Genomic DNA, 25,358 nt, shown 5'->3' with positions numbered 1-25,358 from the left:
AAAACTATAATTGAACTAGGGTTAAAAGATTTTGGATACAAAAGTTACATTTCACATAATTTAACATTTTGTACATGGGATCCTAAAAGAAATAGAGTTTAAAAGACAATTTACAAAAAATTCCAAGTTATAAACATGCCACTCTAAGGGTAAAATAGACATTTAGGCTTCTCCCATTCTGTATCGTTCGGCCGTGGCGGCCGATTAGCTGACTATGTACATTCAGCCCCCGAAGCTCTCCAACTCAGGATTGGTCAACCTTGCTCTTGCCTTTACCTGCACCATGAAGCACGCGTGAGCCGAGGCCCAGCAAGAAACCAGATAACAGAGCATAATCATCAATCAATCAAGGGTAGGTAACCATTTGGTACCCTATGTTTTTGCAAAGTATCATCTTGGTACCCTGTATTTACAAATAATGCTCATTTGGTATCCTGCATTTTGAAATCGTACATATTTAGTACCCTGCATTTTAAAACCGTACATATTTGGTACCCTGTATTTTAAAATTATACATATTTGGTACCCTAAACTCAAATTTAATTAATAAAAATTTACTAATTTAATCAAATTACTCTCAATCATACGAACTACAAATTATATATAACTGCTGATAATTTGGTCATATTGACAAAATTGTATCAATTAGGATACAAAATATCCATGTTTTCAAAATACAGGGTACCATATGAGCATTATTGAAAACAGAGGGTACCAGAATGATACTTTGCAAGAACAAAGGGTACCAAAAGAGTAAATTCCCATCAATCAATCAGATAACTCATAAAGCATAGTCATATATTCAGCAATCCATAATATTCACATAATCAGGCATTCATCATACCGAGTTCATCAAATTAACATTAATAACCAATTCATTTATTAACTAGGGTCGACGCCCTTAGGTCGCATCCCCTATTTATCCCACTGACTTCGGCCCGCTTAAACCGAGCTTAGTGAATATTAAGCTGTTCTCAGCTATCAGTGGCCGAGCCGCGCCCTATGCGCAAATATTGATTTTGGCACTCTTAGGTCATTTATCACATGTCCCATGGCATAATACCATCTCATGACATCACATATAAATATAGGGAGCTCTTAGTCCCAACATTAACACATAATCGGGTGCAGTTTCTTACCTTTAGATTCCGATAGCTTGATTAGTGAAACCGACCCTCAAGCACGAACCCGTCCAAGCCTTGGCGTACACCTAGTCACAACCATGAATTTGAACCATCACTAAACTTCAATTCCATAACCTAACCTCGAGACCAATCCCGAGCCCTTGGGAAGCCCTTATTCCACCAAACGGGGTGGTGGAATCAACCCTGAGACCTCGGGCAAAAACCCTAAGAAATTATCCAAAAATCCATTTCTGAAGGCAGGGTAGCGCTACAGCGCCACTAAGTGGGCACTACAAGAAGAGCCAAAAGCCCACAAAAAATCCAAGCCTAGGGCTGTAGCGCCCAAAGGCTAGCGCTACAACGCTAGTCACAGAACCTTCAGTACTTTGATTTTCTTCCTTCGATTTTCCCCGAGCCAAACCTCTATAGAACCCCTCCAAACCTCAACCATACACCAATTTTAGCCTACCATCATCTACATCTCACCCCACATAACCCAACAACCTAAAAATTAGCCACATGCACCATCGAACAAAGAAATCAAAAATTGAACTCAAGAACTCATAAACTCATCAGCAGAACCCAGAACTAACCCAGCAACTTAGATGATCAAGCTCAGAATTTTCATACCTTTGATGGGGAATTCGACCCTAGGCTATCCTCCAAACCTTCCCAACTTTCAACTCCTCAATTCTTCAAGCTTAGTTCCCTCAACTTCCACCAAAAACCAAGTTTCAGAAATCCATTCCAACAAAACTCAGAAACTCAAGAACAACCTTAAAACCTTACCTTAATTGGGTAAGTAACTCCTACTAATTCCTCAAGCTTTATCCAGGACCCTAGCCCCAAGCTCCATCCCATGTTCTCCCTGAGTTACAGCTCCAAAGCTCCTCAAGAAATGGAGTAGAATGGTCTAAACCGAGAGAGAGAGAGAGAGAGAGAGAGAGAAAAAACCCCTGTTTTTCCTTCTTTCTTTCCTCCTTCTTTTCTTTCTTTTTGCTTTCCTTCAGCTTCTCAAACATTCTACATATTCCACTAAGGTTAAAAGTAGAAATAACTCTTATCCCTTATTAAACCAAATGACCATTTTGCCCTCCCATTAAAATCTAAACCTTAAAACATTCTAAGGGCATTTTGGTCATTGCTCCTAATTCCAGCTAAGTACTCGAGTGTCCTTAATAATTACCGCTTAAACCCCGACACCTAACCAATCACCAATTATTTTTCCTCAATGTCCAATAGTCTCCAATATATTCCTCAGATTCCCAGAAATACCTTCGAGCTCCCCTGAGCCGGGTATAAATCTCTGCCGTGACTTTTCTGCTACACCGCTCACTAGGATCGCCTCGAGTCACAAGCTATAAATATATGCACATGATAATGTGGTCTCAGCAATTTATCACAAATATTTACATTTATGCCCTCAACGGGCCAAAAATTACGAATATACTCTTTATAACCTAATCAGGGCCTACATGCATACTAACACTCATAATCATGCATCTCATATATCCAAATAGTCATATAAGCATGCTTATCACATAATCATGCATTTAATCATTTAAATCACACATAATTCAGTTATGCCCTCCCGACACACTAATCAAGGCCCTTAAGCCTTATTAGTATTTTGGGTCTTTACAAAGTTGATGCTCTATTTTCTACAACCTTATACAGCTTCCTAAGGTTGATGTAATCCTTAAGGTCAAAAGACCAAAATGCCCCCAAGCTTAAATAAAACCCTTAACAGCCACTAAGGGAAAAATCGTCATTTCCCGTCTATCTCGTTAATCATAACTAACGCCCTCCAATTCCTATTATTCCCAATATTCTCAAATGATAATAAATCATATCTCATTACCTTTTAATTCCCGGTAATGAAATTATCTTCAAGTTACCCAGAGACTCACCCCGAGCCCCGAAATTAACCCCGTTATGACCATACCGATAACTTGCATTTAAAGATCGTCTCATGCCGAATGGCTTGAAAAAATCCACATATAATGTGGTCTTACTCATAATTCACCAAAGTGCATGAAAATACACAATTACGTCCTCAACGGGCCAAATTACAAAAATTCCCTTATAAAGAAAAATGGACCCATATGCATGCATTTATCATCATATAATAATATAATTTACATAATCATGCATATTGTTTACCCAAAAATGACCCCTGATGACGTGGTAGGATTGACCTACACGTGGCAGGCACATGGCAGCTTTAGGTGGATGCATCCTAATCGGCCCTCGACTAGAAAGTTGTTGATTTGTCAAGCGTCATACTTATATGCGACCAGCCTGATCGCATACTTCCTTTTACTTCCTTTATTTGTGAAAATCTATAATTATGCATTAATTGTAATTTCTTTTATTACCTAGATACGCAAGTCTTAATGGTTATTAAGGCCCATCGGCCTATGTAATCTTCTTGAGCCTATAAATAAGAATCAAAGAGTCAAGGAAGGGGACTTTTGAACTTTTGGTCTTTGTACTCTAAGAGAAAAGTAGAGTGTGATTATTCACTGAAGTTGTAATCTTCCTAAGGCTGGTGAAACTGATGAACCCTAGTTCATTGATCACAATATTGGAATTCTACATCAATAAGAACATTAAGTGGACGTAGGTCATTACCATCCAATTGGGGTCGAACCATTATAAATCGTTTGTGTCATTTATTTTTCCATTTGATTTTTCTTCTTGATTTCATATCGTTTATCTGACTCTGTGTCATTGACTAATTTGAGGGTCAACATTTTGGTGCTTTCATTGAGAGACGAACTCAAGAATTCAAGAAAATCAAATGGCTAAAACATCCAGGAAGACGAGGCAGACTTCTGGTGCTGCATCCACTCAGCCTCCTCCACTAAATGTGGCTGAAGATGAACCGCAGTTGGATTTTGAAGAGGAGGAAATAGATTTTGAAACCCTGAGGACAACACTGAGTATGTTGCAAGAAGAGTTGACCAATCAATAGAATGCGGTTGAGACATTGGCATTCCACCAGAGGGAAATCAAGCGTCAACGTCAAGAATTGAATGAGCGGCAAGCGGACATGGACCACTGGTAGTGAGATGCCACTGCCGCCCTAGAAGCAACCATTCAGTTGGCCCGGGGACAAGCTGTGCCCACTTCTCAACTAGATCAGCCACCAAGTGCACCACAACAACAGGCCCCAAACCCAAGTCCTCCGCTTCAGCCGGCAAGCCCTCAAAGGCCAGAGCAACCACATGCTGCTCAACAGGATATCCCATATCAGGATCCTGAGCAGCAGCCACCTTCTCATGTTGGTCGGGATAACCCCTAGCGTCAAAGGAAAAATAGGGCCGGGCAGCCTCCCCGAAGCCCTAGACGCCCAATGGCTGAGGAACCAAATCCACCGAGTAGGGGGCAACGTCCTTCTGCTAACAGAAGACACACTGAGTCAGGCTCTACAGTCAGGGGACCCCCACGGCATAATAATGCCCGGGGACCCACTGACCAACGTAGGCCTACCCCTGACGCTCGGGAGATGCCAGCTAGAGGAGGAAACAGTGTGACCAGCCGGTCGCATTTCAGGGACGGTCATGATTACAATGAAGCTGATTCTGGCAGAGGGAATGCTGGTCGAGATCAAGGAGAAAGAGGTGGGGAAATGAATCCCCCACCAAGAGAAAATAGACCTACGAGCCAGAACTCTGGGGGGCAGCCTAATGTCTTTGATCGGTTGAGCGCTAACGAGCAAAGACGTAGAGATGATGATCTAAAGGACGTGCTCAACGACAGGCGCAAAAGGAACTATGAGTACGTTCCCCCAGCACCAGTCGCCCGAGCGATCCCAGACACCGTGCAGGCCCAGATTGATGCATTAAACCAGGCTGTCCAACAGCTTGTAGGGAGCTGGACATCTCACATCGAGTATGATTGGAGAAGGGGCACTCCTTTCATACAGAGAATAGCAATGGCAGAAACCCCCAGCAAATTCAAGATGTCAATATTGCCCAATTTTGATGGATATGGGGATCCAGTATCTCACGTGAACAAGTTCGAGATATAGATGGACATCCAGAAGGTGTCAGATGATGTTGGCTGTAGGATCTTTCTGGCCACCCTATCTGACACCGCTCAGGAGTGGTTTTTTAAATTCCCTCCTGCTAGCATAGTATCATGGGAAATGTTCATGAAGGAATTCTACGGGCAATTCTATGCTGGTCGTGCTCACCCGACTGGAGCCAACCAGCTGGTCGAGATACGCCAGAAGGAGGGAGAGTCCTTAAAGGAGTATGTCCAGAGTTTAATGCGAGCCACAGCTGGAGCTAAAACAGTTGGTGATGAAGGGAAAATGATGGCCCTTACTGCTGGGGTGAGGTGCCATTCTCCCCTCTGGAATAGTTTAAGGAAGAATGGGGTAAAAAGTACCCAGGAATGCCTTGATCGAGCAGACCGGTACATAAAGCTCGAAGATGCGATTGCCAACGAAGGGAAATCGCTCGTGAAAGACAAGGGACCAAAGGAAGATCCCGCTAAAGCCGCCAACGGGTCGGATAAACCTCATGGCAATGACAAAGGCAACGGGAATGGTAAAAATGGTGGAAAGAGGGCAAATAATGAGCCTTCAACGTCTGAGAATAAACGCCCGAAGGGCAACATGTATGAGCCAAGGTTCACCAACTATACGACCCTTGTCAAAATCAGAGCGGAGGTGTACTAAGCGACCAGCGCCTATAAGAAAGGATATCTCCAAGAGAGTTATGACAAAGTTTTGTCATTTCCACAACGACTATGGTCATGACACTAATGAGTGCAACTTGCTGAAAGATAAGATTGAGTTCCTTATCAGACAAGGACACCTGGGGAGTTACGTACGAGCCACGAGAGGTTCTCAATGAGAGGCTCAAGGAGGCAACGAGCAGGCGTCTGTACGTCAACACTCGCTACCTTTACAGCCAGGTCCCGTGGCAGGTACATTGTTAACCATCTGTGGCGGCCCACACCTTGCAGGAGATAGTGGGAAGGCAAGGGAGCGATACGCTTGGACCTTATGCCATGACCAGGACATCGAGATGCTGAATGTGGAAGAGCGAACTCCCAAAAAAGCTTGAATAGAGGAAGAGCTAATAACTTTCTCTGAGCTTGACGCTTAGCATGTCCGATTTCCTCACTCGGACCCTCTGGTCGTGGATGTCCAGATAGCCAACATGATGGTCAAAAGGGTGTTAGTTGACACAGGGAGCTCAGTAAATATCTTGTACAAGTCTTCATTAGAGAGAATTGAGTTGTTAGTGAAGGACCTAAAGCCATGCAACCAAACCATTTATGGTTTTTCTGGAGAAGGGCTCGCGCTAATGGGGTCGATTAGACTTCCGATTACAGCAGGGACCGTGCCTGCGAATAGGACATTACTCACTACTTTTATAGTAGTTGAGTATCCTTCCCCATACAATGCTGTAATTGGAATACCTATTTTGGTCGACCTGCGAGCTGTAACCTCGGTTTGGCACATTGCCATGAAATTCCCAACTAACGCAGGGGTAGGATGTGTGTTGGGAAATCAACGAGAAGCGAGGGAATGCTATAATTCCTTGATTACTAAGGAAAAGAGAGGTGGATTGAGAGAAGTCACCGGAAAAGAGCTGCCATTGGCCGATGAAATACAAGCCCAATCAGGTGAGCACGTCACCAAATAGGGTGTTGCCCAAAGTGACGATAGGAATTTAGATCCTTGCTTTGGGGATTTTGATGAAGAAGTAGGACCAATCGAGGACCTCGAAGAGGTCCAACTTGATGAGGCAGATCCGACTAGGGTTGTGAAAGTCGGTAAAAACTTAGAGACAACAATAAAGCAAAAGTCGGTGGAATTTTTGAAGAAAAACCAGGAAGTCTTTGCTTGGTCGCATAAATACATGGTTGAAATTAACCCAGCAATTTTCAGCCATGTCCTGAACATAGATAAAAGCTTTCCACCAGTACAAGTTGCTCGACAAAAACATATCGAAGGCTCTAAAAGACGAAGTCGAGAAGCTAAAGGAGAATGGATTCATCAGGGTAGCGCTTTATCCATCTCGGGTCTCTAATTCCGTACTAGTACCCAAGCCAAATGGAAAATGGAGAACATGAGTGGATTTCACAGACCTTAATAAAGCCTGCCAAAAGATTGTTTCCTGCTCCCAAGGATCGACCAGCTGGTCGATGCCACTTCAGGGCATGAGATCCTATCATTCATGGATGCATACTCTGGGTACAATCAGATCAGTATGCACCCACCTGATGAGGATCACACTAGCTTTCAGACTGATACAAGGCTTTACTATTACAAAGTAATTCCCTTCGATTTGAAAAATGCTGGTGCGACTTACCAGCGATTAGTAAATCACATGTTCAAAGAACTGATTGGTATAAACATGGAAGTATATGTTGATGACATGCTGGTTAAGTTGAAAAAGGAAGGAGAACACATAGGGGACCTGTAAGAGTGATTCAATGTCTTGAAAAAATATCAGATGAAGCTGAATCCCATCAAGTGTTCCTTCGGAGTTGGATCAGGGAAATTTTTGGGATTTATAGTGAACTCACGAGGTATTGAAGCTAATCCCAAAAATATCAAGGCCCTGGTCGATATGAATTCTCCAACAAAGATAAAGGATGTTCAATGCTTGACCGGGAGGATTGCCGCTCTAAGTAGATTTATCTCCAAATCAACAGACAAGTGCATCCCATTTTTTAATCTACTTAGGGGCAATAAGAAATTTGAATGGATAGAGGAGTGCGAGTAGGCTTTCCAGGCCTTAAAGTCTCATATGTCGCAGCCACTTATCCTATCTAAGCCAGTGTAATTTTAGTGACACTTGAAGGGCATCGATTCCAATGCGCAACTAGATTTGATTTCACAGCGTCTGTTGACCCTCGATTTGGCCAAGGACACGGAGTCAAATATAAGACAAAAGATAAAACGACAATTAAGAATTTAACCTAATGGTAAAGAAGAAAACACCAAGGATTTATAGTGGTTCAGCCCCAAAGAATTTTAATGACCTACGTCCACTTAGTGGTATTATTAATTTTGAATCTCAAAGTCGTGATCAGAGAACAAGGGTTCTTGAGTTTCACAAACCTTGAGGAAATTCCAATAATATGATGAATAATCACACTATAGCTCTCCTTCTCTCAATACTCTGGAAAAAGATTCAGAGATCAAAAAGTAAAATTCCAACCGTCCCTTCCTTGAGCTATTTCATGCATATTTATAGGCTCAAATGGGGTTACATGGCCAATGGGCCTTAATTATCCTTAATATCCACGCATCAAGGTAATAAAGAGGAAATATTTAATGTAATTATTATAGGATTACAATCTTAGAAGGAAATAAAATAAATCATACGACCAGCCTGGTCGTATCTAATAGTTACGCTTGACGAAGCAATGTGAATCTGGTTGACAATCGAACAACACATTTTCGCTTTAACTCTGCCACATGTCAACCATGTATGAAGATCCTTGCCACGTCATAAGTAGCCGTTTTCGGGTAAGCATTTGCCCCCTAAGTTTATTAATTGCGACCAACAATAAGTAAACTTAGGAAACTGACCCTTCGCTTACTCCACCAAACCACCCATGCCTTCTCGAAAAAGTAACCAATCATGTCTAATCAAGTTTTTTTTGGTTTCCCCAAAACTCGTCTGATGGCCATTACACTTCCCCATAATTTGAACATAGTAATTCATGATTACCTCTTTTATGGTTCGCAGTCAGTATAAATAATACCCCAAATTCACGTTTTAACTTTTTACCTTTCTTTCGTCATCTTCTTCTCAAGAACTCCCAAGAACTTCAACCTTCTGAGCCTAGAAATCCCAGGAATCTTCATCACTGACCTAAGGAATCTCTGTTCAGATGCTCAAAGCTTTCACTTTCAGACTCCACCTTTCATTCAAGTAAGTTTTACGAACCTTTCAGTCGTTTGATTTTCCATGCAAAATCGTTTTTTACTCGTTTCGTATCTGAATTCTTGGCTGTTCTTGACCGAAATTGTTTTGGGGTAAATGTGCATGTTAATCGATGCTTGATAAGGTAGTGAAATAACACTTCATAGGTGTTAGGAGTCAGTTTGGTAGTCAAGATTGTAGATTTAGGGCGTAAAACCAAAGTTAAAATTTGATTTTTTACCTAGCTGAAAAACTAGGTTTTTCCCGCCCTCTCGGAGTTGAAAAAGTTTTCCCTGAAAAATTTTTACTTCCGCTTTTTAATCTGTTTCTCAAACTGCTCGTAAGCAACTTCGTGTTTTTGCTAGAATGCTGCTGGTCGTATAAAAGCCTAACTTTTATACGCGAGTAACAATATTCTCACTTTCAACACAAGTCATTAGACTCCAAGTTCTCATCTCCCATTTTCTGTGCGCAGATTTTGATGCAAGATCCGTGGGGAGGTGAGAGACCAATCGACAACGACCTCCTCACTCAATTACTCGTGGACGTAGAACAATCATCATTACTTATTCCGGATATCCCTTTTTCTCGAACTCCACCTAAAAGATCTCATTCAAACATTTCAGCCATGGGTAGAGTAAAATCCACTGCCTCGAAAAAGAAAACACCAAAACCTTCTGAACATCAGTCTGCTCCTCACGCGGAAATTCCTTCGACCAGCGGAAGAGCTAAGAATATTCCTGAGCCAGGAATACAAGCTCAAGCCCAACTACGAAGTGCCACTCGACCGGATGTCAAATGGTACGTCGCCCCTCCTAGTCGAGAAACAGTTAGGATCATCGCCAATTATACCAAGAAGTACAGGCTTCCTGGGGTGACGTTAGTCCAACCCACTAGAGACCAAAGGGAAAATCTGTCGGGAGGTGCGTACAGTGCTTGGTCAAGGTACCACATCGAGGCAGGAGCGATCCTGCCTCTTCATCCTTTTTTCCAGGGAGTGGCCAATTACTCCGGGGTCGCTCCTTTTCAAATAACCCCCAACAGATATAGAGTGCTCTCTGTACTCTATATCCTATATAGCCATAAGAAATGTCATGTCCCCACGCCCCATGAGGTCAACTATCTGTTCGACCTAAAATCCAACCTCAACTAGGAAAACACGGGGTTCTTCCACTTCTGTCATCAGGAAATGGGCCGCACTTTATTGACCGACACTACTTTTATATCGAACGTGGGGAAGTACCATCTGGAGTACTTTTGGACTGTCGATATGGTCGCGAACAACTTGGCCTTCACACAAGGAGGTAATGTCGTCCACCCCTGGTCGTATATTCTTTTCTTTGATTCTTTCTACATTTCTCTTAGAAATTTAGTGTATTTCAGGCCCCTGGTTGCGACCAGACCCCACTCCAGACATGGAGGTCCGATCAGCCCTCCTGGCCAGCATGACCGACATAGAGAAAAGTGTCAAACAACTGGTCACAGAGGCCAATCTGAGACTGGTCGGCCTTCTGGCACCTCACTAGGATGTGAGGGAAACTATTGCAGGGAGTGCCACTGGTGCTGAGGTTCCCGAGCAGCACTAGGATGTGTCACAACCTCCTCCGAGGAGGGCAACTGGGGTGACCATCAATGAACCAACTGGTGCCCCACGACCTGCTGTTGCACCAGCCCCTCTAAGGAAGGGAAAGAAGAAGGCCTCAGAGCCTATTCTTGAGTCGTCGGACGAGAACTGTACTGATTTTACGCTTTTAGATAGTCTGCCTATTCCCTGTCACCTCTTCGACGGGGATGGCAACTTTAAATACCCTCCTGCTTTAAATTCAGACTTCTTCAGGCCAGAGAGTGAGTGTAGCTGTAGCACTAGTAAAGTAAATAGTGTAGCGACCATTAAATATATCTCGGGTATTATACTTTTAATTTCTCTACCCTTTTTCCCTAGACTTAGCAAGTTCCTTTTATTATATTGCCTGACTGTTTGCTTGTTTCTTTTTTGCAGACATGCCTGCCGAATGCGCTTTTGACTTGTTCACGAAGTCAGCGAGCAAGAAAAAATCCCACAAGCATCAGTCTGGGGAGGGCTGCAGCAATCACCCTCTGAAGAAATCTCGAATAGACGATCCTCCTGCGCCTACTCCAACGAGGGAGAAAAATCCTCCACTATCTCCTTCTAGGGAGGCAACTCCTCTAACTCCAATGAACCCGGATCCCCCGTCTCCATTCGGACAGACTCCTATAGCTCCAGCCGACCTTACGCCTCCAACATCCACCGTCCAACAGTCGATTGGTCGCTGGGAAGAAGCCTCGGGAGACGACCTCATGGGCGTGGTGCTTAACTCAGCCAAAGATAGGCTATCGAGAATAACAAAACACTGACGCAGCCGGGAGGCAATCCAGTTGACCGGCTCTATGGGGGTCGACCAAGTCCTCAATCGCGCACTGAACGAAGTACTCGCTGTAAGTTTTTTTCTTCATTCATTGTACTTTATTAATGTTCTTTTTAACTTGCTCCTATTTACAACCTTATCTTTTTCTGATCGCAGGGGGTGCTTACCCTTACTTCTGGCTGGCGATTTTCGAGGACGCAGAATGCTCAATTTGAGAAAAAACTTAGCGACTAGCTTAGTGCTGCTGAGGCTTGATACACAGAGAAACTCAAGGCGTCTGAGGTTACTTATGCAGAGTAGCTGAAGGCAGTCGAGGTGGAACATTCTGAAGCCCTCAAGGAGGCCGAGGCGAAGCATCTCAAGGCGCTGCAAGTGACCGAGGCCATAATTGCTTCTCTCGAAGATGAGCTGAAGAGGAAGGATGCAACTATTGCTAAGATCACTGCATCCAAGGAGCAGTACAAGGAGGTCTCGCTCATGAATTACCAGGAAGCCCACAAGCTTCAAGATGAGCTGGAGATAAGTTGCAAGGAAGTTGCTGCACTGGAGGAACAGAATGCTCGGGACCTTGAAGATTATGAAGGGGCGGCGTTCGAGTGTTTCTACTTGTTCTGGAAAAACAAACCCAGTGCTAACTTCTCCTATCTTCCAGACCATATCAGGGAGTCGGAGCCGGCCAGGTGCGCTGCTCGTTTGGAGGTGGAAACAATTCCAAGATCTCCAGAGATTTCTTTAGCGACTGACATCGAGGGCGCCCGAGAAGAAGCTGGAGATGCAGTCGACCAGCAGCAAAAATTGCCACAAGATCCCCCGGCTACTTCATAACTATCTTTTATTTTACCTTTGAATTACATGGCTTACGAGCCATGATGTAAAAACAATTTTATTTATGTTTTAACTTTTATTGCTGCACGGGCAGCTTTTCTCTTTTTATTGAAAAATTACATCCGAGCAGTCACTGATTGCGGTGTAAAAGAATTCCTTTTGATATTATAATACCTGCATTTTATTATAACATTTGTTTGTATGACCGAACTTAGCATAGTACTTTGGATTGACTTAACAAAATACAAAATTTTGAAAAATACTCTAAGTACCTTAGCATGCTTTCACTTATTTTGCTCATGTGTTTACATACCTTTCGATATGATTTGCTCACTAGATGCCTTATATGCCCCCCAAGTGATTGAGGAGCTTTAGGTCCTTAGTCACTTGCCTTGACCAAAACCTGTTCGAGCATTACTACTCGGAATAAAGGAATTAAAACGATAATACAGCAAAACAACACACGTAATGAGCAAATACTTGTAATAAATACAATAATTGGCAAGAATGACTGGCTACGCACAGTCCCTTATATTTCTCGTAATAAATGGACAAAACGTGTCTGTACGAGCGATCAATAAGAACTTACACTTATAAACGATCAGTCACGTAAAGTGACCAACCCTTTTTCATAACTTGTAAAAAGTAAAATTGATACAAGAAAATTCTTTAAGAAGAATTGTTCACTGATAGTACTTGCGCAGGTGTTCTCCATTCCAACAACGAGGAATGAGATCTCCGTTTAAGCGAGCAAGTTTGTAGGTGCCTGGATGGAGGACTTCTTCAATCTGGTAAGGCCCTTCCCAATTGGGTCCGAGTACTCCAGCAGCTTGGTCGCATGTGTTTAGGAAAACTCTTCAAAGTACTAGATCTCCGACATTGAATTTCCTTTCTCGCACTTTAAAATTGAAATACCGGGTGACTTTTTGCTGGTATGCAGCTACTCGGAGTTGGGCTTGCTCACGTTTCTCAACGATCAAGTTCAGGGATTCCATCAATAGTTGGATGTTAGAGCCTTAATCGTACATTATCATGCGATGCAAAGGTGGATCTAACTCAACATGCAACATAGCCTCATACCTATAAGCCAGAGAAAATGGAGTATGGCCTGTTGCTATTCGGTGGGAAGTTCTGTACGACCAAAGGACTCCAGGTAATTGCTCTGGCCATACCCCCTTAGCTTCTTCCAGTCTTTTCTTCAAAGTATCCTTTAGCATTTTATTGACTGCTTCGACTTGTCCATTTGCTTGGGGATGAGCAACTGAAGAAAAGCTCTTGATAATCCCATGCCGTTCGCAAAAGTCCATGAATAAATCACTATCAAACTGCGTGCCATTATCTGAGACGATTTTCTTTGGCAATCCATAGCGACAGACGATGTTTTTGACTACAAAGTCCAGCACTTTCTTAGTCGTTATGGTTGCTAGTGGCTCAACTTCGGCCCATTTAGTGAAGTAATCGATGACAACCACATCATACTTGACACCACCCTTTCCTGTGGGTAAAGATCTGATTAAGTCTATTTCCCACACAGCAAACGGCCACGGATTTTGCATCTGTTTTAGTTCATTAGGGGCTTCTCGTGGGATTTTTGAGAATCTCTGGCACTTGTCACACCTCTGTCCGAATTCCATTGAATCTTCATTCATTGTTGGCCAGAAATACCCTTGCCTCAGGATCTTTTTCGACAAGCTTTCCCCCCCAGCGTGGTCCCCGCAAAAGCCTTCATGTACCTCTTTCATCAATTCTTTGGCTTTCTCTTTCGAAACACATCTGAGGAGTGGCATTGCGTACCCCCTTTGGTACAAGATTCCATCGACTAGGATATACCTAGCAGCCCATCGCTGAAGGGTCCTAGCTTTGTTTCTGTCCATTGGTAACACGCCTTGCGTCAGATACTCTATGTATGGTGCGATCCATGTATCCGCAACCTGGATCACCAGAGAGTTTTCCTTTGCCTAGATGCTTGGCATAGACAACCGCTCAACTGGTACTATGTTCAGAGTGTCAACGTCCTTCGCGCTTGCTAATTTGGCCAAAGCGTATGCGTTTGAATTCTGGTTGCGAGGTACTTGCTGAAGGGTGTACTTGTCAAACTGTGTTAATAGATCCTTTGTTTTGTTTAAGTAAGCAGCCATATTTATACCTCGACCCTAGTATTCTCCCATGACTTGATTTACTACCAGCTGAGAGTCACTGTAGATGTCAAGTACCTATATATTCATGTCCCTGGCTAATCGTAAAACAATGAGCAACGCTTCATATTCGGCCTCGTTGTTGGAAGTAGTGAAGTCAAACCTGATTGCGCAGTGAAATCGATGCCCTTCAGGCGTTATCAAAATCACACCTGCTTTTGCGTGATGCTCATTGGAAGAACCGTTCGTAAATAACTTCCATGAGGGAGGTTGGTTTTGAGACTCAGGCTCTTTGGTCTGCTCGCTATCTGTAATTTCAGTGAACTCTGCAATGAAGTCAGCCAGGGCTTGCCCTTTTATCGCTGCTCGCAGCAAGTAAGAAATATCGAACTGCCCTAGTTCGACCGCCCATTTCAACAATCTGCCCGCGGCCTCTGGCTTTTGCAGAACTTGTTAGGAAAATATGTATTTGCCTCAATGGAAATAGTAAGATAATACAACTCTATGCAATAATATTACAAATAAATATTGATTGATTGAATAAGGTTCCCCCTTAAAAACTCCACCAATGCTTGTTTTGTTGTTGTCTCTAAGTTTTTACCAACTTTCACAACCCTGGTCGGATTTTCTTCATCGAGCTGGACCTCTTCAAGGTCCTCGATGGGGCCTATTTCTTCCTCAAAATCCCCAAAGCGAGGATCCAAGTCTCTATCCTCGCTTTGGGCAACGCTCTATTTGGTGACATTATCACCTGACTGGGCCTGAGCATCAATTGCCATTTGCAACTCTTTTCTGGGAACATCTCTCGATACACCTTTCTTTGCCTTGGTGATCAAGGCATTGTAGCACTCCCTTGCCTTCCGCTAATTTCCCAGTATGCACCCTACCCCTGCATCTGTTGGGAATTTCATGGCAAGGTTCCATATTGAAGTGACGGCTCGCCAGTCGACCAGAATTAGCCTCCCAATTACAGCATTGTATGCCGATGGACAATCAACTACTATGAAAGTAGTGAGTAATGTCCTGTTAGCAGGTGTAGTACTTGCTGTAACTGGAAGCCTAATCGACCCTGTTGGGGCGAGGCCTTCACTGGAAAAACCATAGATGGTTTGGTTGCATGGCTCCAGGTCCTTGACGGACAACTTCATTCTTTCCAGCGAAGACTTGTATAGGATGTTGACCGAACTTCCTGTGTCAACCAACACCCTCTTCACCATCATGTTGGCAATTTGTACATCTACGACCAACAGATCAGAATGTGGGAATCACACGTGTTGGGCATCGTCTTCAGAGAAGGTTATTAATTCCTCCTCTGTTCGAGCCTTCTTTGGTGCTCGATCCTCCACACTCATCATCTCGATGTCCTGGTCGTGGCGTAGGGTTCGAGCGTACCGTTCCCTTGCCTTCCCACTATCCCCTACAAGGTGTGGGCCTCCGCAGATGGTGAGTAAAGTGCCTGCCACAAGAGCTGGCTGTAAAGGTTGCGAGTGATGGTGTGCAGGCGCCTGCTTGTTGCCACCTTGAGCCTCTCGCTGTGACCCTCTTGCAACTCGTACGTATCTCCTTAGATGTCCCTACCTAATCAGGAACTCAATCTCATCTTTCAACTGGTTGCATTCGTTAGTATCGTGCCTGTAGTCATTGTGAAAATGACAGAACTTTGTCGTATCTCTCTTGGAGATATCTTTCCTTATAGGCGCGGGTCGTTTGTAAGGCATGCTAGAGATGGTCGCTTGGTAGACTTCTGCTTGGCTTTCGACAAGGGCCGTGCAGTTGGTGAATCTTGGCTCATATCGACTGCCTTTGGGGCGCTTATTGTCAGAGGCTGATGGCTCATTGTTTGCCTGCTTTCCACCATTCTTACCATTGCCATTCCCGTTGCCATTGGGTTTCTCTAACCCGTTGGCGGCCTTGGCAGGTTCTTCCTTCTGCCCCTTGTCCTTCGTGGGCAATTTCCCCTCGTTGGAAATTGAGTCCTCGAGCTTGATATATCGATCAGCCCGATCCAAAAACTCATGGGTAGTTCTTACCCCATTGTTTCTCAGGCTACTCCAGAAGGGTGAATGACGCCTAACCCCAGCACTTAGGGCCATCATCTTGCCTTCATCACCCACCATTTTGGCTCCAGCTGCTGTTCGCATGAAGAGCTGGACATATTCCTTCAAGGGCTCTCCCTCCTTTTGGCGTATCTCGACCAGCTGGTTAGCCTCTGTGGGGTGTATGCCACCCACATAGAATTGTCTGTAAAATTCTTTCACGAACATCTTCCAAGAAACTATACTAGCAGAAGGGAACTTAAAGAACCACTCTTGGGCGGTGTCAGATAGTGTCGCGGGGAAGATCCGGGAACGTGCATCATCTAATACCTTCTGAATGTCCATTTGTATCTCAAACTTGTTTACATAAGATACTGGGTCTCCATACCCATCAAATTTTGGCAGCATCGGCATCTTGAATTTACTGGGGGTTTCAGCCACAACAATCCTTAGCACAAACGGAGTGCCCCTCCTCTGATCGTACTCTATGTGGGACGTCCGTCCCCCGACCAGCTGTTGTACCGCCTGGTTCAGAGCATCAATTTGAGCCTGAACAGCTTCTGGGACTGCTGGGGCAACCAGTGCCGAGGGAGCGTACTCATCGTGCCTCTCATGACGATCATTAAGTACTTCCCTTAAATCATCGTCCCTATGTCTCTGCTTGCTACCTCTTAAGCGATCAAAGACGTTCTGCTGTCTGGGTTGCCCCCCAGCGTTCTGACTAGCAGGCCTATTTTCTCTAGGTTTTCCTCATTCCCCCGACCAGCATTTCCTCTGCCAGAGTCAACTTCATTATAATCGTAACCCTCTCTAAACTGTGGCTGACTACGACATGGTCGGCTACTCACGCTATTTCCCCCTCGGGCTGGAATTTCCCGAGCATCAGGGGGAGGCCTGCGCTGGTCTTTGGGCCCCCGTGCATTGTTATGTCGTGGGGGGCCCCTGACCGCAGAGCCTGACTCGTTGTTCCTCCTGTTCGCAGAAGGACGTTGTCCCCTGCTCGGTGGTATTGGCTCTTCGTCCCCTGGGCGTATAGGGCTGCGGGGCAGCTGCCCGACCCTATTTTGCCTCGGGCACTGGGGATTGCCTCGACCAGCCTGGGATGGAGGCTGTTGCTCAGGATCCCTAGGTGGGACATCATCCTGAGCCACAGACGGCTACTCAGGCCTTTGAGGGCTTGCTGGCTGGAGGGGAGGACTAGGATTGGGAGCCCTCCGAGTCGACGCAATCAGCGGCTGATCTGGTTGAGAGGCTGGCGCGGCCTGACTTCAAGCTAGTTGGATGCCTACTTCGAGAGCGTCCATGGCATCCCTCTACCGACGGTCCATGTCTGTCTGCCGCTCATTTAGCTCATGCTGCTGGTGCTCTATTTCTCTTTGTTGCAGCGCCATTGTCTTTGCAGCATTCTCCTGATTGGCCCTCAGATTAGCCAACTCATCCTGCAACACTCCTAGTGTTTCCCTCAGCGTTTCGGAATCTAACTCCTCCTCTTCAAATTCCAAATGCGGTTCATTCTCAGCCACATTTGGGGGAGGAGGTCGGGATGATGCAGCACCAGCGACCTGTCCAGTCTTCTTGGATGTTTTCGCCATTAGATTTTCTTATAGCTTTTCGTCAATCTCTCAATGAAAGCACCAGAATGTTGACCCTCGATTTGGCCAACGACACAGGATCAAATATACGACAAAAGATAAAACGACAATTAAGAATTTAACCTAATGGTAAAGAAGAAAACACCAAGGATTTATAGTGGTTTAGCCCCAAAGAATGGTAATGACCTACATCCACTTTGTGCTATTATTAATATTGAATCTCAAAGCCGTGATCAGAGAACTAGGGTTCTTGAGTTTCACAAACCTTGAGGGAATTCCAATAATATGATGAATAATCACACTATAGCTCTCCTTCTCTCAACACTCCAGAAAAAGATTCAGATATCAAAAAGTAAAAGTCCAACCGTCCCTTCCTTGAGCTATTTCATGCATATTTATAGGCTCAAGGGGGGTTACATGGGCCAATGGGCCTTAATTATCCTTAATATTTGCGTATCAAGGTAATAAAGAGGAAATATTTAATGTAATTATTATAGGATTACAATCTTAGAAGGAAATAAAATAAATCATACGACCAGCCTGGTCGTATCTAATAGTTACGCTTGACGAAGAAATGTGAATCTGGTCGAAAATCGAACAGCACCTTTTCGCTTTAACTCTGCCACATGTCAACCATGTATGAAAAATCCTTGCCACGTCATAAGTAGCCATTTTCGGGTAAACAACGTCTAATAATGAAGTTGAGTATGAAGCGTTGCTCGCAGGTTTACGATTAGCCAGGGACATCAACATAAAGTCACTTGAAATTTATAGTGACTCTCAATTGGTAGTTAATCAAATTATTGGAGAATATCAAGCCAGGGGTCTGAAGATTGTTGCTTATTTGAACAAAGCAATGGATTTTTTGGCGCAATTTGAAAGATATACTCTCCAGCAAATACCTCACGATCATAACTCAAACACTGATGCTTTGGCCAAATTAGCAAGTGCAAAGGATGCTGACACCTTGAATATAGTGCCTGTTGAGCGGCTGTCCGCACCAAGCATCAAAGTAGAAGAAACCTCGCTGGTAATTCAGGAAGCAGATACATGGATGGCACCTTTCATTGAGTACTTGACGCACGAAGTGTTACCGACGGACAGAAACAAAGCAAGAGCCCTCCAGAGGCAGGTTTCTCAGTTTATTCTGGTTGACGGAATTCTATACAGAAGAGGGCACTCAATGCCACTCCTAATGTGTGTTTCAAAAGAAAAGGCCAAAGAATTAATGCGAGAAGTCCATGAAGGTTTCTGCGGGGATCACGCTGGGGGGCAGAGTTTATCAAAGAAGATCCTAAGGCAAGGATACTTTTGGCCAACAATGAACGAAGATTTTGTGGATTTATTTTGAAAATGCGACAAGTGTCAGAGATTCTCTAAGATACCACGAGCACCCCTAATGAGCTAAAGCATATGCAAAGCTCGTGGCCATTCGCAGTGTGGGGAATATATTTGATTGGGTCTTTGCCACAGGAAAAGGCAACGTCAAATATGTCGTGGTAACTGTTGATTACTTCACGAAGTGGGCTGAAGCTGAGCCACTTGCAACCATAACGACCAAGAAAGTGCTGGATTTTGTGGTCAAGAACATAGTATGTTGATATGGATTGCCAAGAAAAATTGTCTCAGACAACGGTACGCAGTTCGATAGTGACTTGTTCATGGATTTTTGCGAAAGGCATTGGATTATCAAAAGCTTTTCTTCAGTCTCTCATCCACAGGAAAACGACCAAGTTGAGGCTGTCAATAAGACACTAAAGGATACTTTGAAAAAAAGGCTTGTAGAAGCAAAGGGGGCCTAGCCAGAACAGTTGCCTGAAGTCCTCTAGTGGTACAGAATGTCACATCGAACAACAACAGGTCATACTCCATTTTCCTTGGCTTATGGATATGAGGCTATGTTGCCTGTTGAATTAGATCTGCCATCACATCAAAGGAAGGGATACGACCAAGACACTAATAGCCAGTTATTAATGGAATCTTTGGATTTGGTCGATGAAAGGCGCAAACAAGCCCAACTCCGAGTAGCAGCTTACCAACAAAAGGTCTCCCAGTATTTCAACTCTAAAGTACGTGAAAGAAAATTTAATGTGGGAGATCTGGTACTAAGAAGAGTTTTCCTTAACACCCGCGATCAAGTTGCTGGAGTACTTGGACATAACTGGGAAGGACCATATTAAATTGAAGAAGTCCTCCATCCAGGAAATTATAAACTTGCTCGCTTAAATGGAGATCTCATTCCTTGCTATTGGAATGGAGAACACCTGCGCAAGTACTATCAATAAACAATTCTTCTTAAAGAATTGGCTTGTATTAAATTTACTTTTTACAAGTTTATGAACAAGGGTTTGTCAATCATGTAACTGATCGCTTATAAGTGTAAGATCATATTTTGATCACTTGTACAGACACGATTGCCCATCTATTACGAGAAATAAAAGGGACTGTGCGCTGCTAGTCAATCTTGCCAATTATTGTATTTATTACAAGTATTTGCTCATTACGTGTGTTGTTTTGCTATATTATCGTTTTTCATATATCTTTATTACGAGCAGTAATGTTCAAACAGGTCTTGGTCAAGGCAAGTGACCAAGGACCTAAAGATCCTCAATCACTTGGGGGTGTATAAGGTATCTAGTAAGCAAAGCATATATATAAGTATATGTAAACACATGAGAAAAATAAGTGAAAGCATGCTACGGTACTTAGAGTATTTGTCAAAATTTTGTTAAATCAAACCAAAATGCAATGCTAAGTTCGATCATGCGAACATATGTTATAGTAAAATGAAAATATTATAATATCAAAAGAGAAATCCTTTACACCACAAGCAGTTACTGCTCGGATGTAATTGTCTGTTAAAGAGAAAAGCTACTCGTGCAGCAATAAAAATATAAATCGTCTCGACGGCACAAACCGTAATTCATGTGTCTTAAACTACAAGTTAAATTTAAATAAAAGCAGATAAATTTATGAAGCGGCGAAGGATTATATTTAGGCTGCTGGTCGACTGTGGCCCCAGCATCTTCGTTGGCACCCTCAATGCCTGTTGCTAGAGAGATCTCGGGAGACCCTTGAGCCTTCTCCTCCTCTAGGCGAGTAACGCACCTCGCCAACTCAGCCTCCCTTATATGGTCTGGTAGGTAAGTAAAGTTAGCCTTAGGGTTGCTTTTCCAGAACATGTAGTAGCATTGGAACGCTGCTCCCTCTTACTTCTCCAGGTTGCTCGCGTTGGCCTCCTCAAGGTCAGCAACCTCTTTGTGGCTGATTTCCAACTCTTATTGAAGCTTGTGGGCTTCTCGATAGTTTATCAATGAGGCTTCCTTGTACTTATCCTTGGAAGAAGTGATCTTAGTATTGATGCTTCTTTCTTCTTCAGCTCCTCCTCGAGCGTGGCAAGTTTGGCCTCAGCTATTTGCAACGCCTCAGCATGCTTCACCTCGACCTCCTTGAGCTGCTCGGCGTGCTTAGCCTCGATTATTTTTAGCTGCTCGGCATGATTGGCCTCAACCATGCTGAGCTGATCACTAATTCTCTTTTCAAACTAAGCAGTTACTGCTCTCGAGCGCCGCCAACCAGAGCTCATGGTGAGAACCCCCATGCAACCAGAAAAAGGTAAAACTGTTAGTGGGAATAAATTGACAAGATAAATTAGTAAAGTGCGATAAGAGCGGCGCCTAATGCTAAGCACTTCGTTCAGCTCACAGTTGAAGATCTGATCGACCTCCATAGATTCAATCTCATGAATGGCCTCTCGGCTGCGTCGGTGTTTTGTTAGCCTTGTCAGCCTATCTGTAACATCCCAAATTTCCTAATATGGCTTAGTGCCTGGATTAGGAGGTCGGGAGGCAATAATTGAGTTATTATGTGGATTATATTATAATATAATCATGCTTGTATGTTAGAGATATTAAATATGTGTATGTGGGCCCATTTCTTATAAGAAGGGTATATTAGTAATTTGACTCATTTGGGGTATAAATGCAAATATGTGTTTGTGTGATTGAGACAACATTATTATGTGGATATATTTGGGTTACTCGACGAGAGGCGATCCCGATGAGCAAGTTAGTGGAAAAGTCACAACGGGGTCTTAATACCAGGCTCGGGGTGAGCTTGGGGGTATTTTAGTAATTTAGTACATTACCGGGAACTAGTGGGGAATGGGAGATTTAATGGTTATTTCTTTGTGGAGGTTGGGGATTTAGAGAAACACTTGAGGAATTACCAGAAGTGGCAATTGACGGAATTTCCCTTGAGGTCACTAGAGGACTTAAATTAGTGGTAAGGGCGATTTGGACTTTTTGGTAGAAAGGGATATATGACTTAGGTAGCTGGAATCTAGACTTATTCAGAAAGAAACAAAGAAGGAAAATTATTTCTCTCCCTCTCTTTCCCGTAGCTCTCTCCCTCTCTTTCTCTCTTTGGAAAAATTTGGGGATTTTGGATAATTGAAGGAGCAAATCATAGGAAGTTGGGGATTTGGTGTTCAAGACTAAACTAGGAGCAGCTTGGAAGTATAAGTCAGCCATTTGAGGTAAGAATTACTCTGAACTCTAAAATTAAATTCAGTTAGTTGAAGCTTTTCTAGAACTTTAGGCATGGGTTTGAATTTTGGGGATTTTGATGAGTTGTATCATGATAGATAGTTGGGTTTTACTGGTGGGAATGAATTTATAAATTGTGCTAAGGGAATTGAAGGATTGGGATGAAATTGGATAGGTTTTGGCTGGATTCGGCTGCAGAAAACCCAGAAAATTCTGGGTTCGTGGGGATGAGCCGCGGCCTGCGAAGGGAATTTTGAGCCAGCAGGGCTCAGTGGCAGGGGCGGGCCGTGGCGTGTGTTGGATTCCAGGGAGGCCGAGCCTCTGGATTTAGAGGCAGGCCGCGACTCGGGTGCGAGGGACCGTGGCCTTTAAGGGGAAATTTGGCCTTAATGAGGTTTTTAGATTGGGAACTTAACCATTTGGGATCGGGAACGATTCTACTTCCTTGTTAAGTGGAATTCGATGTCCCGGAGGCTAAGATTTGGTCTGGAAGCTTTTATTTACATGTTGTTGATGGAACTTCCTTATTACGGTTGTGACTAGGTTTACGCTAAAGGCTTGAATCGGGGATCGTACTCAAAAGGGCCATCGTTAGTAACTCGAATACGGACCAAAGGTAAGAAAACTGCACCTGTTATGTGAATGCATGATTAGAGCTTAGTCAAGGTGATGAACATGATTATAGTTATGTTTGTGAATATCAGATTAGGTACATTGCAATGTTCATAATTATGAATATGCTTATGACTGCTATGTGAATGTATTATAATGCATTGTGATTGTTGATAAGTATGCTATATGAAACATGTGACTGTCTGTTATGACTGTGAAGCTTAGTTTATAAACTAGAGTATTATTAGGGTGTTAAGTGGGGATCAACTTATCAGTTAAGAATATGATGGGCTCTGGGAGACTCGTCTTATAAGTTGAGAGTCCCAGAGCTTCAACTTATAAGTTGGAGGCACGTGGTGGCTTGACTTATAAGTAAAGGGCTTAAAGAACTTAGTTTATAAACTAAGATTGGCATAATGCACTTGGAGTCCAGGCCACTATGGCTGGGCCACCCTGGGAGTGCGACATGCACTTGACTGGCTCGGATGCCAATAACTTGAAGGAAAGTGCAACATGCACTTGTGTGACTCTATGGTCTCCAGTTTGATTTTATGAACGCACCAGTTTTAGTTATTACTGCTTGATAGTCGTTTTATTCTATGAACTGTTGATTATGTTTTCTTGCTGAGTCAACCAGCCATGAGTCGGAGGGCATTAGCAGTGGTATGTACATATGCAGTCTGCTTGACGACCACGACCGAGATGCTTGGGGGAACTAGGGTTAAACCCAGCTTTTGCCACCTAGGTTGGCTTATTATGTAACCTGAGTATTGTAATTGATTTTTAAACTGATGTTTTTGGGATCCCATGTTAAGAACATGTTTTTAACTTAATGAAAATGTTTATAAGTTGACCAAAAGTTTTAACACCTAAACCTATAGTGGCTTAATCACATGTTTAGTCCAAATGACTTGTTTAGCAAGTCCAGCACTGGTTTTAAACACAGTTGGTAATGGTCCCTAATTAGCAGGGCGTTACACTATCCTTGGCTGAGCCGAGGACTACTTTTGTAAGGGCTTCTCCTGGAGCTTTTCTGGAAGACAGAAGGTGTCTGGTCAGTGGAAACTGGAGGAGTTATGTCAGCAGGAGCTGCAGGAGGAGTCTGGTCGACTGGAGCTGGTGGATTTTGATTGACAGGAGTTGGGGGAGGAGTTGTCTCTTTGGTAGGAGTTGGTGCAGGAGGGTCTTCCGTTCGAGCCCTCTTTGCAGAAGGGTCGCTACATCCCTCCCCAGGACGGCGCCGACTAGATTTTTTGTTGCACGCCGGATTGGTGTACAGGTCGAAGGCTCTCTCAACAGGCATATCTGCAGGGAAGGAAACATACAAACAGTCAGGAAATATAATTAGAGGTGTTTGCTAAATCAAAGAAATGAGAGCAAAGAAATTATAAGTAAAATACCTGAGCTACAACTACTGGTCGCTACATTATTTACTGTACTACTGCTACACTCATTATCTGGCTTGAAGAAGTCTGAATTTAAATTAAGCGTGTATTTAATGTTGTCATCCCCGTCAAATAAATGACAGGGAATGGGAAACTGTCTAAGAGTGAGAATTCAGTATCGTTCTCATCCGAAGACTCTAGAGTAGGCTTGGGATGCAAAGAAACCTTCTGCTTGCCCTTTCTTGGTGGAGCAGGGGCAGCAGCTGCTCGCGGGGTGATGGAAGGTTCCCTGATAGTCATTCCCGTTTTCCTCCTCCTTGGAGGTTGTGACACATCGGGGTGCTGCTCGGGAACTTCTCCACCGGTAACACTTCCCGCAGTTGACTCCTTCACATCCTGGTGAGGGGCCAAAAGGCCAACCAACCTTAGATTATTCTCTATGACTAGCTCTTTAACGCTTTTTTCTATATTGGTCATACTGGCCAGGGATACTGCTCGTATATCCATCTCTGGAGTAGGAGCTGGTCGGTGCCATGGACCTGAATAACACCAAGGTTTTAAGGAGTGTATAGAAAATTTAAAGGAAATGAATGACCAGTGAATAAATAACTTACCTCCTTCAGTGAAAGCTAGATTGTTGGCGACCAGATTCGTTGTTAAAAAGTACTCCTAGAAGTACTTTCCCACGTTGGACTTGTGGGTAATATCACTCAGGAAAGTGCGAGCAGATTCTTGGTGATAGAAGTGAAAGAACCCCGTGTTGTTTTGGTTGGGTTTGGATTTGAGATCAAATAGATAATTGATCTCGTGTGGC

The 25,358-nt window shown here is 43.6% G+C and overlaps 1 protein-coding gene across 1 annotated transcript; it reads right to left on the bottom strand.

Moving 5' to 3' along the window:
• Positions 1-24,138: 24,138 nt before the first annotated feature.
• On the bottom strand, positions 24,139-25,051 carry LOC133795713 (proline-rich receptor-like protein kinase PERK8). Its single transcript, XM_062233166.1, has 2 exons — positions 24,770-25,051; positions 24,139-24,516 (listed from the first exon to the last, which is right to left on the bottom strand). The coding sequence occupies exons 1-2, from the start codon at positions 25,049-25,051 to the stop codon at positions 24,139-24,141; spliced, it is 660 nt and encodes a 219-aa protein (XP_062089150.1).
• Positions 25,052-25,358: the final 307 nt, after the last annotated feature.

This window comes from Humulus lupulus, chromosome 8, assembly GCF_963169125.1.
Source record: "Humulus lupulus chromosome 8, drHumLupu1.1, whole genome shotgun sequence".
In the NCBI taxonomy this organism is placed as follows: domain Eukaryota; kingdom Viridiplantae; phylum Streptophyta; class Magnoliopsida; order Rosales; family Cannabaceae; genus Humulus; species Humulus lupulus.
Note: the sequence above shows the minus strand (reverse complement) of the source record. Positions and strands in the feature narration are given on the sequence as shown.